Source organism: Chenopodium quinoa, unplaced genomic scaffold (assembly GCF_001683475.1).
Source record: "Chenopodium quinoa cultivar QQ74 unplaced genomic scaffold, ASM168347v1, whole genome shotgun sequence".
In the NCBI taxonomy this organism is placed as follows: domain Eukaryota; kingdom Viridiplantae; phylum Streptophyta; class Magnoliopsida; order Caryophyllales; family Amaranthaceae; genus Chenopodium; species Chenopodium quinoa.
Genome location: NW_018743331.1, coordinates 2,684,375 through 2,698,643, shown reverse-complemented (window position 1 = coordinate 2,698,643; position 14,269 = coordinate 2,684,375). Strand labels below are relative to the sequence as shown.

At 33.9% G+C, this 14,269-nt stretch overlaps 2 protein-coding genes across 2 annotated transcripts; both read left to right on the top strand.

Annotated features, from left to right (window-relative positions):
• Positions 1–6,317: 6,317 nt before the first annotated feature.
• Positions 6,318–6,869, top strand: LOC110737531. Its single transcript, XM_021917876.1, has one exon. The coding sequence runs from the start codon at positions 6,318–6,320 to the stop codon at positions 6,867–6,869; it is 552 nt and encodes a 183-aa protein (XP_021773568.1).
• A 4,883-nt stretch (positions 6,870–11,752) lies between these two features.
• On the top strand, positions 11,753–12,127 carry LOC110737529. Its single transcript, XM_021917874.1, has one exon. The coding sequence runs from the start codon at positions 11,753–11,755 to the stop codon at positions 12,125–12,127; it is 375 nt and encodes a 124-aa protein (XP_021773566.1).
• Positions 12,128–14,269: the final 2,142 nt, after the last annotated feature.

Here is a 14,269-nt window from a genome sequence, read left to right as displayed (position 1 = left end):
ATAGCACTTTTGGATCCCTTCCAATCATGCTTGCGTGATCCAACTCGTTCCCTCCTACTTCGAGGATTCAACCAAGATTTGTACTCACTAGATAAAGGTGGAGGAGGTTGATCGCTCGCAAAAACAGTCCACATTAGCCTTTCAATCCACTATGCCTAAAATTTATGAACATTACTTTCATACAATGATAATTCACGAGGACTATCATTATGACGTGGAACTACTTGTTCAAGTCCATATTGCCGCATCAATCAGGAAGGACAATAATAAGTCAATTTTGAAAGTCTAGGAATACGACAATATAGAGTTTCATTCGTCCCAATCATATTAGTATGTGTAGACACTTGATTGTGTCTCCCCAAAAATCAAACCTAGTGATGAGTACCTTTCACGTCTTTGATTAACGAGTTCGGTAAATAGTTGAAGAGTCTCGTGAAGTTCCCTTAAGCCTTGAACCATTTCTAACCTTACCTAAAATGTTTTAATCTAAAATCATTCATTTCGTGTCCTTAAAATCATTCATTTCGTGTCTAATCTATAAAAACGTCTCAAAAAGATTATTTTGGTCCATAATTCTGATCCAATTATTGTTTAGTTGAATAGAGTTTGAAAAGAGCCTTCCAACGATATATTATAAGCCCAAATCCGACTTAAAACGAATAAGTTATGGCCAAAATACTAAACCAAGCCAAACCGGACCTTGGTCCACCTTACCTACAACCTAATGATCATGTGAGGGTCCAAATACCTTATTTCCTAAACCAATTAGAATTAATTAGGAGTTTCTAGAATCCTCTATAAGATTCTAATTTATCCTTTCCGAAAAGCTAAAAATCAAAAGAGTTCGAAACCGAATAAAACTTCTCATATGATAATCCTTATCCCGTCCAAATTAAAAGACGTACGAATATATTTTGTTAACCAAATTATATTGGAAATTGAACTATGTACGACCTTTTTATCTTTAGAAGTCATCGCAGAACGACAGAATCAACGCGCCACGATGGGCACTAGCGCAGCGCGATAAAACTATCGCCCCGCGTTACGAGCTGTTCAATTCCGATTCGAATTCTGATCGCTTCGACTCTCTTTTTCCCTATTAATAGAGTTCGTTTTCCATCTTTTCAAATCATCAACAATCATCACAATCATCAATTATCTTTCTTTAACCTCCATGTTCTTAGACTTAGCCTAAACACATCCTTGATACTCTCCCAAAACAGTCACAATACCTCATTCACGAGATTCGAATACTACAAGTCATCCTCGACGTTGCCTTCGACCTGACGTGAAAGGTTGATAGTTCTGAGGGTTTGGTCCCAAATCTATATTTCAATTCATATTTTATTTATTTACTTTTTTGATTTAATTTTCTTGAAGTTTACTAACGTGTGTATTGTTTTAATAGCAAGAAGGTTGAGGCATCAAAGTGAATAGTTTAACCACCCTTATTATTATTATTATTATTTGATCTTGGAGTAGAAATCATGTTTACAATATTATTTTAATTCCTATTATCATGCTTAGGATGTTTTATGATTTCTAGTATCATGTTTAGGATAATGTTTTGATTTTTTTATTAGTAACATGTTAGGATTTGTTATTAGTCCGTTTAGTATCATGCCTAGGATCTTACTAACGATGTTTTGATAATGATCTTATGATGATGATTGTTTTGTTAACCATATGTTGCTTGATTATGCTTAATTTATTATTGTTATTGCTTCATCACGCCTCTTTTTGCAGGATTAAAGGGAATTTGTACTTGAAATCACGCCTAATAAGATAATTAATAATTTAGGCTAATATGTTTTTAATTCAAGTGATCACCAATAATAGGTTAGATTATGCATGAATAACCAACCAACATGAAACAGGTTTAGGTTTAATGTGATGTATGTATGTTGATCAAAAAGCGCACATGAATATCATAAGAATTAAGTAGAGGCCTATTTAGGGCGAGTTCAATCTCTTTTAGGTTGCATTCGTACCATCATCCCCGAACATCCAGTCATGGTTCCGGACAACTATGGAGTTAGCAATCTCCATGATCGTGAATAGGGTGTAACCTTCACACTTGTGAACGGTTTACAAGTTCCTAAAACTTGTTGGCGACTCTTTTATCTTTAGCTTCTTTTAATTTCCTTGGAACGCCGTGTAGTACCCCGTATTTTTGAAACGTATCTTCTAATTAATTAATTAATTAATATTTCCTAAAAAGGGTATTTTACTTTGAATTTTGGAGCCAAAATGATATTTGAATTTGGCGCCAAAAACATTTTAAAAGTTAATTATTATTTTTGGATTTTGGATAAGATTTACTATTCATTTATTTATTTTAAAAAAACCAGATTATACACACACACACACACACACACACACAAATATATATATATATATATATATATATATATATATATATATATATATATATATATATATATATATATATATTTCCGATATTTTAATTAAGAAAAAATATATTTTTTTATTTAATTAAGAGGGACAAAAAATCCTAATTAATTAGCTATGATTTTCGAATTTTCTAAGTGTAGAAAATCTGGTTTTCTTAGTAAAATTATTTAGTGAATAATTGGTATTTTTCTAGTTAATTATTTTATACAATATATATTTTTTACACAATCATTTTTAATCAATAAAATCTAGCAAAATAACTTCCTTAAATCTAATCAAGAGGGCCAAAAATTTGAGCTTAGGAAAGCTCAAAAATTTCGGCCACCTTGGGGTGATTTTGAGAATTTTATTTTGGTAGTTTTGTATTTTAATTATCTTCCTTAATTCTTACTATTTTCCTTAAATCTTATTTCCCATCTCATAAAGATTTATCCATCTTATTTATTTACCTTAAACCATTCTTGATTATTCCCTAAGCAAAGCCATTTTCCATATTATTTTTCACGACAACGTACTTTCCATAATTAATTATTCCTTAATCACCATAAAACTAAACTTTCCTTAATTTTTTAGCTCTCTTCTCCAAGTAATTCCTTAAACCAAAATTACCATAATTCTTCCTATATTTTCCTACCATAATTCTTGCATGAGCTAGCCTATAAATACCACTTGAATCATAGCTAGAAACCCACACCAAAGCTCTCTTCTTTCTCTCTAATTTCTCTCTTATTCTCTTCTCTCCTTTTCTCACTTCCTTGAGCCAACCACCACCATAAACCACCACTGCCGTCGTCAGCCACCACCTCCGGGCGACCACCAACGTCGCCACCAGCAACAGCCACCTGGCGGCGTGCTGCTGCCCCTTACCGACCCCTTCTTCTTCCTTATTCTTTGGTTTTCTACTTCTTCTTCTCTTCTCCTAATTAATTCTATTATTATTATTATTATTATTATTATTATTATTATTATTATTATTATTATTATTATTATTATTATTATTATTATTATTATTATTATTATCATTATTATTATTTTATATGGTGGTTTATAAAACAATTATTATGAGTGTTTTTAATTAAATAAAATCGGTTTATTATTCAAATTTATGAAAAAGAATTTATAAGGTTCGTGTACATAAAGTTGGGGGTTTTATATTAATTGTTGTGATTATCTGATGACCTTATATTGATTAAGGTTATATTTAATTGTAGGGTGTTTTTGACAAGAGTTCTTGAGGTTCCTTTATGTGTGTTTGCTAAGCGAGGATCAAGGTACGTTTAGGCGGCTAGATACCTTTGAAATTGATTGGATTAAATAAGCATGTTTTATATGATTTTTTTGGTGATTGAATTAAATTAATTTGAATTATGATTTATGAAATAAAGTATGTTTAAAGGAATTGATTTTAATAAATAAATTTGAAGGATTGATTTTAATATCATGTTTTGAATAATTGAATTATTTATCATGTTTTAAAAGGTTTGATTTTGAAAGCATGTTGAATTAAATAAAATGGAGTTTTGAATTGTTTTAATTTAAATATTGGAATTATTGATTTAAAGAGGATTTATTAAATTATTTATAAAAGCTTTACAAGCATGATTATTATATTACTCCCACTATGCGGATTCATTGAAGAATATGGACTTTGTATGAACTAGTCTTTCCTCAAGAATAGTCTTTCAATATAAAGATACTAGATTGGGGGGTGTGCACACTTAGGAGAGAATTGAGTTTTTGAAAAGAGGAATTGAGTTTTTAAAAAGAAGAATTGATTTTTAATAATCACTATTATTGAATTTTGAGTATTGAGTTGTTGGAATTATGTTTGAGAATCTTGAGAATTGGTTTTGAATCATGAGTTTCGAAAATATTGAATTAATTATTGGAAATGGCTTTAAAAGCTTGTTTGCTGATAAATTGAATTTACTTATCTTGCACTTATCATACTTAGCATATTTTTCTAATCCGTATTTCCTATTTGTTTTGGTTCACCCTGTTTACCTTAATGGTAAGCAGTGTTAACTATTTCTCACGTGGAGTCAATAAATGAGCATTTGAGAATCTTGGGATATTCTTCACCTAGTTAGAAATGTTGGTCGTTGTTTCTATTTTTGAGTACTCATGACATTGGTTACTATTTATATTAAGTATTAATAAAGGAAGAGTTTGAGTTTCTGCTACGAAGTTGTGGTTTTAATTACTTTTTTGAGTAGCCTTGCGTAATCACGCAGCGGTAATACGCCTTAGTCTATCTCTACGGCATAATTAAACGTATCATACTAGTATTTCCGTAGAGGGAGATTTGGGGGTGTTACAAGTGGTATCTGTTTTCTGGTCTTAAAAGCTTAAAATGGGAATAAATAAAAATTGTGGGTAGACTTAAGAGGGCATATAGAATAGAGTTTTGCATTTGTGTGTGAAAGTCAAAACCATTTTTTTAAAAATAAAAACTATTTTCTTATTTGTAAAGATGACGGAGAAAAGGATTCTCGAGTACGACTCTCTATCTAGGCAAGACTCTCCTCGACGCTATAGGTAACTTACCTAGGAGATGCATGCTCGACCTTCTAATATCATGATTCAAGTACATTATTATTATTTTCGAAAACAAAAAGAACTGAAACTATTTGAAAGCTTGAGTGTGTGTGTTCATTAAAGTTGGTATTAAAACACCTTAGTATATGGTCAAGAGGTCCGAATTTTTGAGTTATTGCCCATAGTTGGGTGATCTTGAGTTATACTTGGTTGATTGAGTAATGACTTGCTTATGCAAATGGATTTTTGAATTGAATTGCTTATGTGAATTGGCATTGAATTGATTATTTTGCATGTGTATGTGAAATAGATGGAAAAGATTGATGAAATGAGAAAGAAATACTTTAACTTGCATTATTTGAAAGATGATGGAGTCAGTGTTAGTGAGTTTTTAACTGGCATAGTTGCTTTGGCCTTAACCTTCTATGAACGATATGGATTGGAAGTGTTGACCCAACCACCTTGGATGATTTCCTTGGCCTTAGCCCATTTGCCTAGAGTTCTCAAATATAAACCTCTCTTTGATAAGTATAAGGATGTAATCAAGGATAATGGAATGTGGAATGAAAAACACCATCATGAAGGGAAGTGGTTAGCAACCGTGTCTAGCTTCAAAAGAGACGCACTATGTTGAACGTGACTATGAGCCTAGGAGGAGAATTGTGAGATTTTCCAAACTTTCAAAGAATGCCACCTTGAGAGAAGTTAACCAAATGTACTACTTAAATGCTCAACTACCTTTTGCATACCGAAAGCGCCGTCCCCTCCACTGATGAGTCCATCCCACCTCTTGGGAGGAGCAAGAATTACCCTTCTCCTTCATCTACTCCAAGCTATGAACCTCCAAGGCATCCGAGCCCAAAAGCCTATTTTCATATTGCAAAAAGGCCCAGAAATCTTAACTAAGAAGTTAATCAAAAGCCACCAAGCCTAGAATACCATCCATCTTCACCAAAAGTTCAACAAACCCAATGCTTCTTCAAAGCCAACCTGTGGTTGTGCTAGTCCACACAAAAGCCCAAATCACAACCCAAATTCAAGTTCAAGCCATACTCCAAGTTACAGTTGATATAACCCAACCTTCACCATCCCAAGTGATAAGGGAAAGGCTAAGCAAGATGATCCTGACTATGATCCCAATGAGGATGACTATTCTGAGAGTGTTGCTTAAATGATTGAGCTATACATGCTACGTTTATTGCTTTCAATAATTGCCTTAGATGGCAAAGTTGTACTTTTAATTTGATTATTAATGAAATGAAGTTATTTTTATTAAATTTTTCTTATGTTATTGAGTGAATTAAATGCTTATATGAGTAGAACTTGTTTTAATTTTCAAAGTATGGTAATTATACCCAGGAAGTATGTCTGCAAGAATGAGAAACCAAATGGGAAGTAGGCGCACTGATTCCAAAGTAGGGAAAGTCCTTAGAAAGTTAACCAGTGTCACTGAAAACATCACGAAAGTGGTGAACCAAGGAAACCGTAATTCTGACCTTGACTGTTATAGCGAAGTTTTTAAGAGAGTTGTTGCAGCCAAACCACCTGTTTACTTGGGGAAAGAGGACCCAGACAGTCTTGAAAACTGGAGTTGGGAGTTTGACAAGTTGTTTGATGTTATCAATTGCCCAAGTGAGCTGAGGGTGAACAACGGTGTTTATTATCTAAGGGAGGAAGCTGACTTACAGTGGGCCCAAAGAAAGGATGAGTTGTTGAAGAAACAAAACTTTGGGTGGGATGAGTTTAAGGAAGCCTTGAGGGAGAAGTTTTACCCTTCTTACTTGAGAAAGCAGAAGTGTATGGAGTTTACCAACCTGAGAATAGGGAACATGTCTATCAATGAATACTACAACAAGTTTATTGAGTTGATGAGGTTTGTCCCGGAAGTAGTTTCTAGTGAAACCATCAAAGCTTAGAGATTTGAGCAAAGCCTAACCTTGACCCTCCAAGGGAAGCTAGGGGGAGTTACTTTTGAGACCCAAAATGAAGTCTATGGCCGTGTAGGCCACCTGTACGGTATCAAGGGGAGAGAGATGGAGCATTCTAGAGAGAAAAGGAAGAGGTTGACGTTAAGTCAGGAAAAGTGAAAGAGTCTAGTGCTCCTAGAAAACCATCTTAACCTAGTGGATCTGCACCCAAGGTAGGAACCAGTAGTGTCGCGGAAGGTGCCCCAATGGGTCGTGTGTTCGTGATGAATAGCTGTGAGGCTGAAACTTTTAATGATGTAGTAATTGGTGTTTTCCTTATAAGTTCTTTGTCTGTGAAAGTTTTGTTTGATTCGGGTGCATCCTATTCTTTTATTTCTAAGAGAGTGGTTGAAATTCTTGGGTTAGGGAGTCCTGAGTCAGTTTCTCTAGATGTGTCTATTCCGTCTGGGGAAGTGAGAAATTGTTCCAAGTTGTTTAGGAGTGTACCTCTTTCCATTTCTTGGGTAGAGTTTTCGTCGGATTTGATCGAGTTCGATTTAAAGGATCTCGATGGGATTTTGGGTATGGATTGGTTGGGAAAGTATGAGGCCAAGATTGACTGTGTAGCTGAAAAGCTTACTTTGAATAGCCCAAGTAAAACTAGAGTGACTTACGTAAAGGAAGGGATGAGTTCAAGGTTGAGAATTATTTATGTAATGCAACTACAGAAGTTTGTTAAGAAGGGTTATCCTCTGTTTATGTGTAGTGTTCAAGAAGTTAAAAGTGAGGAAGAGAAGATTAAGGATAGTATTCTGGTTATGGAAGAGTTTCCTAATGTATTTCCAGATAAGATTCCTGGTATGCCACCAGTGAGGATGTTGAGTTCACTATCAACCTAGTGCTTGGTACTAGACCTATTTCTAAGGCTCCATATAAAGATGGCTCCAGCTGAGATGAAAGAGTTGAAGACTCAGTTGGATGATTTGTTGAAGAAAGGCTACATTCGACCCATTTCCTCATCATGGGGAGCTCTAATGTTGTTTATAAAGAAAAATGATGGAAGTATGAGGTTGTGTATTGATTATCGAGAGTTGAATAAGGTTATAATGAAGAATAAGTATCCATTGCAAAGGATCGATGATTTGTTTGACCAGCTGAAAGAGGCTGGAGTGTTTTCGAAGATAGATTTGAGGTCAGGTTATCACCAGTTGAGGATTGGGGAGCAAGATATTCCAAAGAGTGCTTTCAGGACCCTTTATGGTCACTATGAGTTCACAGTTATGCCATTTGGTTTGACCAATGCACCAGCAATGTTCATGGATTTGATACATAGGATTTTAAAGCCATACTTGGATAAGTTCATAGCAGTGTTCATTGATGATATTTTAATTTATTCAAGGGATAAAGGGGAGCATGAGGAGCATTTGAGACACGTACTGTCATGTTTAAGAGAGCACTAGTTGTATGCTAAGTTGTTTGGTTAGAAAAAGTGGCATTTTTGGGCCATGTGATTTATAAGGAAGAAGTTTTAGACTTTCAATTAATCGAAGCAAGATTTGAACTGTCAGTGAATGGCCAACCCCAAATAATGTTTCGGATGTAAGAAGTTTCTTGGGTTTAGCAGACTATTACAGAAGGTTTGTGAAGGATTAATCAAGGATTTCAAAGCCCATGACAAGTTTGATGAAAAAGGAGAATAAGTTTTCATGGACCCAAGAATGTAGAGAGGTGTTTCAGACCTTGAAAGAAAGGTTAACCACAACACCTGTGCTGGCTTTGCCTGATGGAAGTGATCTATATGAAGTTTATAATGATGCATCGAAGTCTGGACTAGGATGTGTTTTAATGCAGAAACGAAGAGTGAATGTGTATGCTTCAAGGCAGTTGAAACCACATAAGGTGAATTACCCAACCCATGATTTGGAGTTAGCTGCAATAGTGTTTTCTTTGAAGATTTGGAGGCATTATTTGTATGGGGTGACTTGTAGGATTTTCACGAATCATAGGAATTTCTCAGTGATTATGAATTGGATATTCAATGGCATTATTTGTATGGTTGGAATATGAATTGGATATTCAATGTCATGAAGGAAAAGCTAATGTTGTGGCAGATGCTTTGAGTAGGAAGTCAGAATACTCGATGAATGTAATTGTGGTGCCAAATCAATTGTGTGTGAAATTTCAGAAAATGAGTTTGGAAGTGATGGATCATGAAGAAAGTGACTAGGATGTTGAATGCATTGGTGATTCAACCATCCATATATGATGAGATCGGGTAAAGTGATAAACACGTTTTACACATATGTTTTGACCGACTTTTCAATACATTCTTGTATGGTTTTAGGCTCTTTCGAACCATTTTCCGCTAACATTCTCTTATCTAGTGTGTTCGGTGTATTTTTATAAGTTTTACAGGAACTTGGAGTTTTTCGATGATTCGGACACATTTTGAGCGATATTGGAGATGTTGGTGGACAAGGATGTAAAACCGAGCTAAACAAGAACCAATCTTTGAAAAACAAGAAGCAAAAAGCAGTTTTTATAACTGTGCCTGATTGGGCTAAGCATGTCCGGTCAGATCGAGCACAGTAGGGACTCTTGGCTGATGCTAGAATTGAAGCAAAGAAGTTATCTTAAGGTTTTATGCCACGCGCCCGATCAGGAAGGCCTTTTCCGGTTGGACCGGCGCGTGGTGGCTAGAGGCGTTCAAGGCTATGAAGATCAGGACAAGGCAGCTAGCAACGTTGTGCCTCGCGCCCGATCGGGCGCCACCTGCACGGTTAGATCGGGCAACGAGGAGAATAGCAAGTAGGAGAAGCACTGTTTTTTATGCCACATGCCCGATCGGGCATGTCAATCCCGGTCAGACCGGGCACAGTTGTGCGCAACTCCGAATTCTAGTTTTATTATTTTTAGGTCATTATGGGTATAAATACCCATTGTAATTATCGTTAGTGGACAGACTACTTTTTTCCTTAAGTCCTCTTTCTCTCTCTAGAACTCTAGTTTAATACTTTTTAGCAATTTAATTCTTAGGTTAGATTTGGGTATTGTTGATTAACAATTTGAGTAATTTCAATTGAAGCATCATTGGTATTCATTTATATTCCTTTCTCTTTCAATTATTATTGTTTTCAATTATATTTTCCTTGATTAATTTTGTTATTGCTTATTTCAATATGTGTGAGTAGTTTTCTTATTTTAAAATCTAGGGTAGCCCAATTATGATTGATGCATGATTTAATTCTTTAAATTCTCTAATAACTATTGCAATTGTTATGCTAAATTGATTGTGATTATGCCAATACTAGATTAGAGATAATTAGTATTGTTATTATTCCATAGTTTCAATCACAACGAGAGTTGGGTTTTAACGGAATTGAGTAAATTAATTTAGGGTTTGAAATTCATCACGAGAGTAGTTGAATTGATAATTGGGAAGTGAAGTAAAGTGTTTAATGTCTCTAATTTGCATGATACCATGAGAATAGGCTTGATTGTAGGTTAGGGAAGCCATTGATACTCGAGAGAGGTCCTTGGTATTGGTTAGGGTTTGCTTTTCCCCGTGTTAATTGGAATTGTATGTTAGGGGTAGATATATAATTGTGTCGATCGTAATTGTGGTGATACTTGATCTTGGATGTTTTAGCTTATTGATTTATTATATTCGTTTGATTATTTCTAGTTTTCCATACATTAGCTTTTAGTTTATTCCACCATTGTTTGATTCCTGCTTAGTAATAATTTGAGTCTATTTAATTAGTTGAACTTTAGTCTCTTGGGATTCGGCCCTTACTTGCCCAACTACATAGTTAGGAGGAATAGTTAGGTTATTTTTGTTAGGTACGCGACACGCCTATCAGAAAGTCAACTAGAGGATGAAAAGTTGAAGGAAATAAAGAAAAAGATCGATGAAGGTCAAGTGTTGGATTTCACCATTGGTGATGAAGGAAGTACTCGTTTCAAAGGAAGATGGTGTGTACCACAAAGTCGTGGAGATTTGAAGCAGAGATTGATGGAAGAAGCCCATAATTCTCCTTATTCAATGCATCTTGGAAGGGATAAGTTGTATAAGGATATGAAGAAGACGTTTTGGTGGCCCAATATGAGGAAAGATGTAGCTGAATTTGTGGTCAAGTGTTTAACATGTCAGGAAGTGAAGATTGAGCATCGTACGCCTCACTGCAATCCTTGGAAGTGCCAAAATGGGAATGGGATTCTATTTATATGGATTTTGTTGGAGCATTGCCTAAGACCAAGGCTGGAAATGACACTATATGGGTAATAGTGGACAGGTTGACGAAGTCAGCAGCATTTTATACCCATGAGAAGTACTTGGAGTATGAATCAGTTGGGAAAAGCTTATGTGAAGTTTGTGGTGAAGTACCATGGGGTACCCACGGATAACATTTCGGATAGAGATTCAAGATTCCTGTCTAACTTATGGCAAAGTTTGCAAAAGGGGATGGGAACGAAGCTGCGAATGAGCACAGCATTTCATCCTGAGGCAGACGGTCAGACTGAGAGAACAATTTAGACATTGAAAGATATGTTGAGAGCATGTGTGATAGAGTATCAAGGGTCTTGCGAAGATCACTTGAATCTGATCAAGTTTTCCTACAATAACAAGTATCATGCAAGCATTGGAATCGCAACGTTTGAAGCTCTGTATGGTCGGAAGTGTAGAAGCCTAGTTTGTTGGGATGATATAAGTGAGACGATGGTACTCGGGCCTGAGATGATTGAGGATATGGTGAAACAAGTGAAGTTGATCTAAGAGAAGATAAAGGCAGCCCAAGATCAATAGAAAATTATGCTGATTTGAAAAGAAGAGATGGAGAATATGAAGTGGTAGAGAAAGTGTGTAGTAGATTTCACCCATGAAAGGGGTAATGAGGGTTAGGAAGAAAGGGAAGTTAAGCCCAAAGTACATAAGCCCGTATGAGATCATTCAGAAAGTGGGAAAAGTGGCATATAAGTCGGATTTTCCTAATCAGCTGGAAATGGTTCACAACGTGTTACATGTGAGTCAAATTCGAAAGTATGTACCTGATGTGACACATGTGTTACAACCTGAAACAATTGAGATGGATGAGAAATTGACCTATGAGGAAAGACCAGTGAAGATTTTGGATACTAAAATAAGAAGCATAAGGAACAATGATGTGAGAGTTGTGAAAGTGTTATGGTCGAACCATAAAACTGAGGAGGCTACATGGGAAGATGAGGCTGATATGAGGAAACGTTACCCAGAACAGTTTGACTAAGGTTAGTGGTCAAGTTACGGGGGCGTAACTCTTGTTAAGGCGGGTAGAGGCGATAGAGTTTCGCGCGTTTGCATTTCGAGTCATTTTTTAGTGTTTTTTTAGTCTTCCTTGAGTTAGTTGTAGTCTTGAATCGAGTTAGGATGTTCATGAACCAATAGCTTAAAATAATTTGAAATGACTTTCTTATTTCTTTAGCTAAGTTTCAGGACGAAACTTCTTTTAAAGGGAGTAGACTGTAATACCCCGTATTTTTAAAACGTATTTTATAATTAATTAATTAGTTAATATTTTCTAAAAAGGGAATTTTAGTAATTTATTTTACTATTTGAATTTTGGAGCCAAAATTATATTTGAATTTTGGCGCCAAAAGCATTTTAAAACTTAATTATTATTTTTGGATTTTGGATAAGATTTACTATTCATTTATTTTATTTAAAAAAAAACCAGATTATATATATATATATATATATATTTCGGATATTTTAATTAAGAAAATTATAATTTATTATTTAATTAAGAGGGATGAAAATTCCTAATTAATTAGCTATGATTTTAGGATTTTCTTAGTGTAGAAAATTTGATTTTCTTAGTAAAATTTAGTGAATAATTGGTATTGTTCTAATTAATTATTTTATACAATATATTTTTACACAATTATTTTTAATCCTTAAAATCTAGCAAAATAACTTCCTAAAATCTAATCAAGAGGTCCGAAAATTTGAGCTTAGGAAAGCTCAAAAATTTCGGCCACCTTGGGGTGATTTTGAGCAATTTATTTTGGTAATTTTGTATTTTAATTATCTTCCTTAATTCTTACTATTTTCCTTAATACTTATTTCCCATCTCATAAAGAGTTAGCCATCTTATTTATTTACCTTAAACCATTCTTGATTATTCGCCAATCTAAGCCATTTGCCATATTATTTTTCATGACAACATACTTTCCATAATTAATTATTCCTTAATCACCATAAAAAAAATGTTCCTTAATTCTTTAGCTCTCTTCTCCAAGAAATTCTTGAAACCAGAATTACCATAATTCTTCCTACATTTTCCTACCATAATTCTTGCATGAGCTAGCCTATAAATACCCCTTGAATCATAGCTAGAAACTCACACCAAAGCACTCTTCTTTCTCTAATTTCTTTCTTATTCTCCTCTCTTTTTCTCACTTCCTTGCGCCAACCACCACCACAAAACACCATTACCGCCGTCAACCACCTTTTCCGGCGGGCCATCGACGCCGACCACAAGCAGCAGCCACCTGCCGGCGTGCTGCTGCCCCTTAGGCCTTACCGACCCCTTCTTCTTCCTTCTTCTTCTCTTCTCCTAATTAATTCTACTATATTATTATTTATTATTATTTATTATTACTATTACTATTATTATTATTATTATTATTATTTTTTTTTATTATTATTATTTTTTATTATTATTATTTTTTATTATTATTATTATTATTGTTATTATTATTATTATTATTATTATTATTATTGTTATTATTATTATTGTTATTGTTATTATTATTATTGTTATTATTATTGTTATTATTATTGTTATTGTTATTATTATTATTATTATTATTATTATTATTATTATTGTTGTTATTATTATTGTTGTTGTTATTATTATTATTATTATTTTTATTGTTATTGTTGTTATTATTATTATTATTATTATTATTATTGGGGGTTTTATAAAACAATTATTATGAGTATTTTAAATTAAATAAAATCAGTTTATTATTCAAATTTACGAAAAACAATTTTATAAGGTTCATGTACATATAGTTGGGGTTTTATTTTAATTGTTGTGATTATCTGAGGACCTTATATTGATTAAGGTTATATTTAATTGCAGGGTGTTTTTAACAAGAGTTCTTCAGGTTCCTTTTTGTGTGTTTGCTAAGCGAGGATCAAGGTACGGTTAGGCGGCTAGATACCTTTGAAATTAATTGGATTGAATAAGCATGTTTTATATGATCTGATTTTATTGGTGATTGAATTAAATTGATTTGAATTATAATTTATGAAATAAAGTATGTTTAAAAGAATTGATTTTGATTAATAAATTTGAAGGATTGATTTTAATATTATGGTTTGAATAATTTAATTATTTATCATGTTTTAAGAGGATTGATTT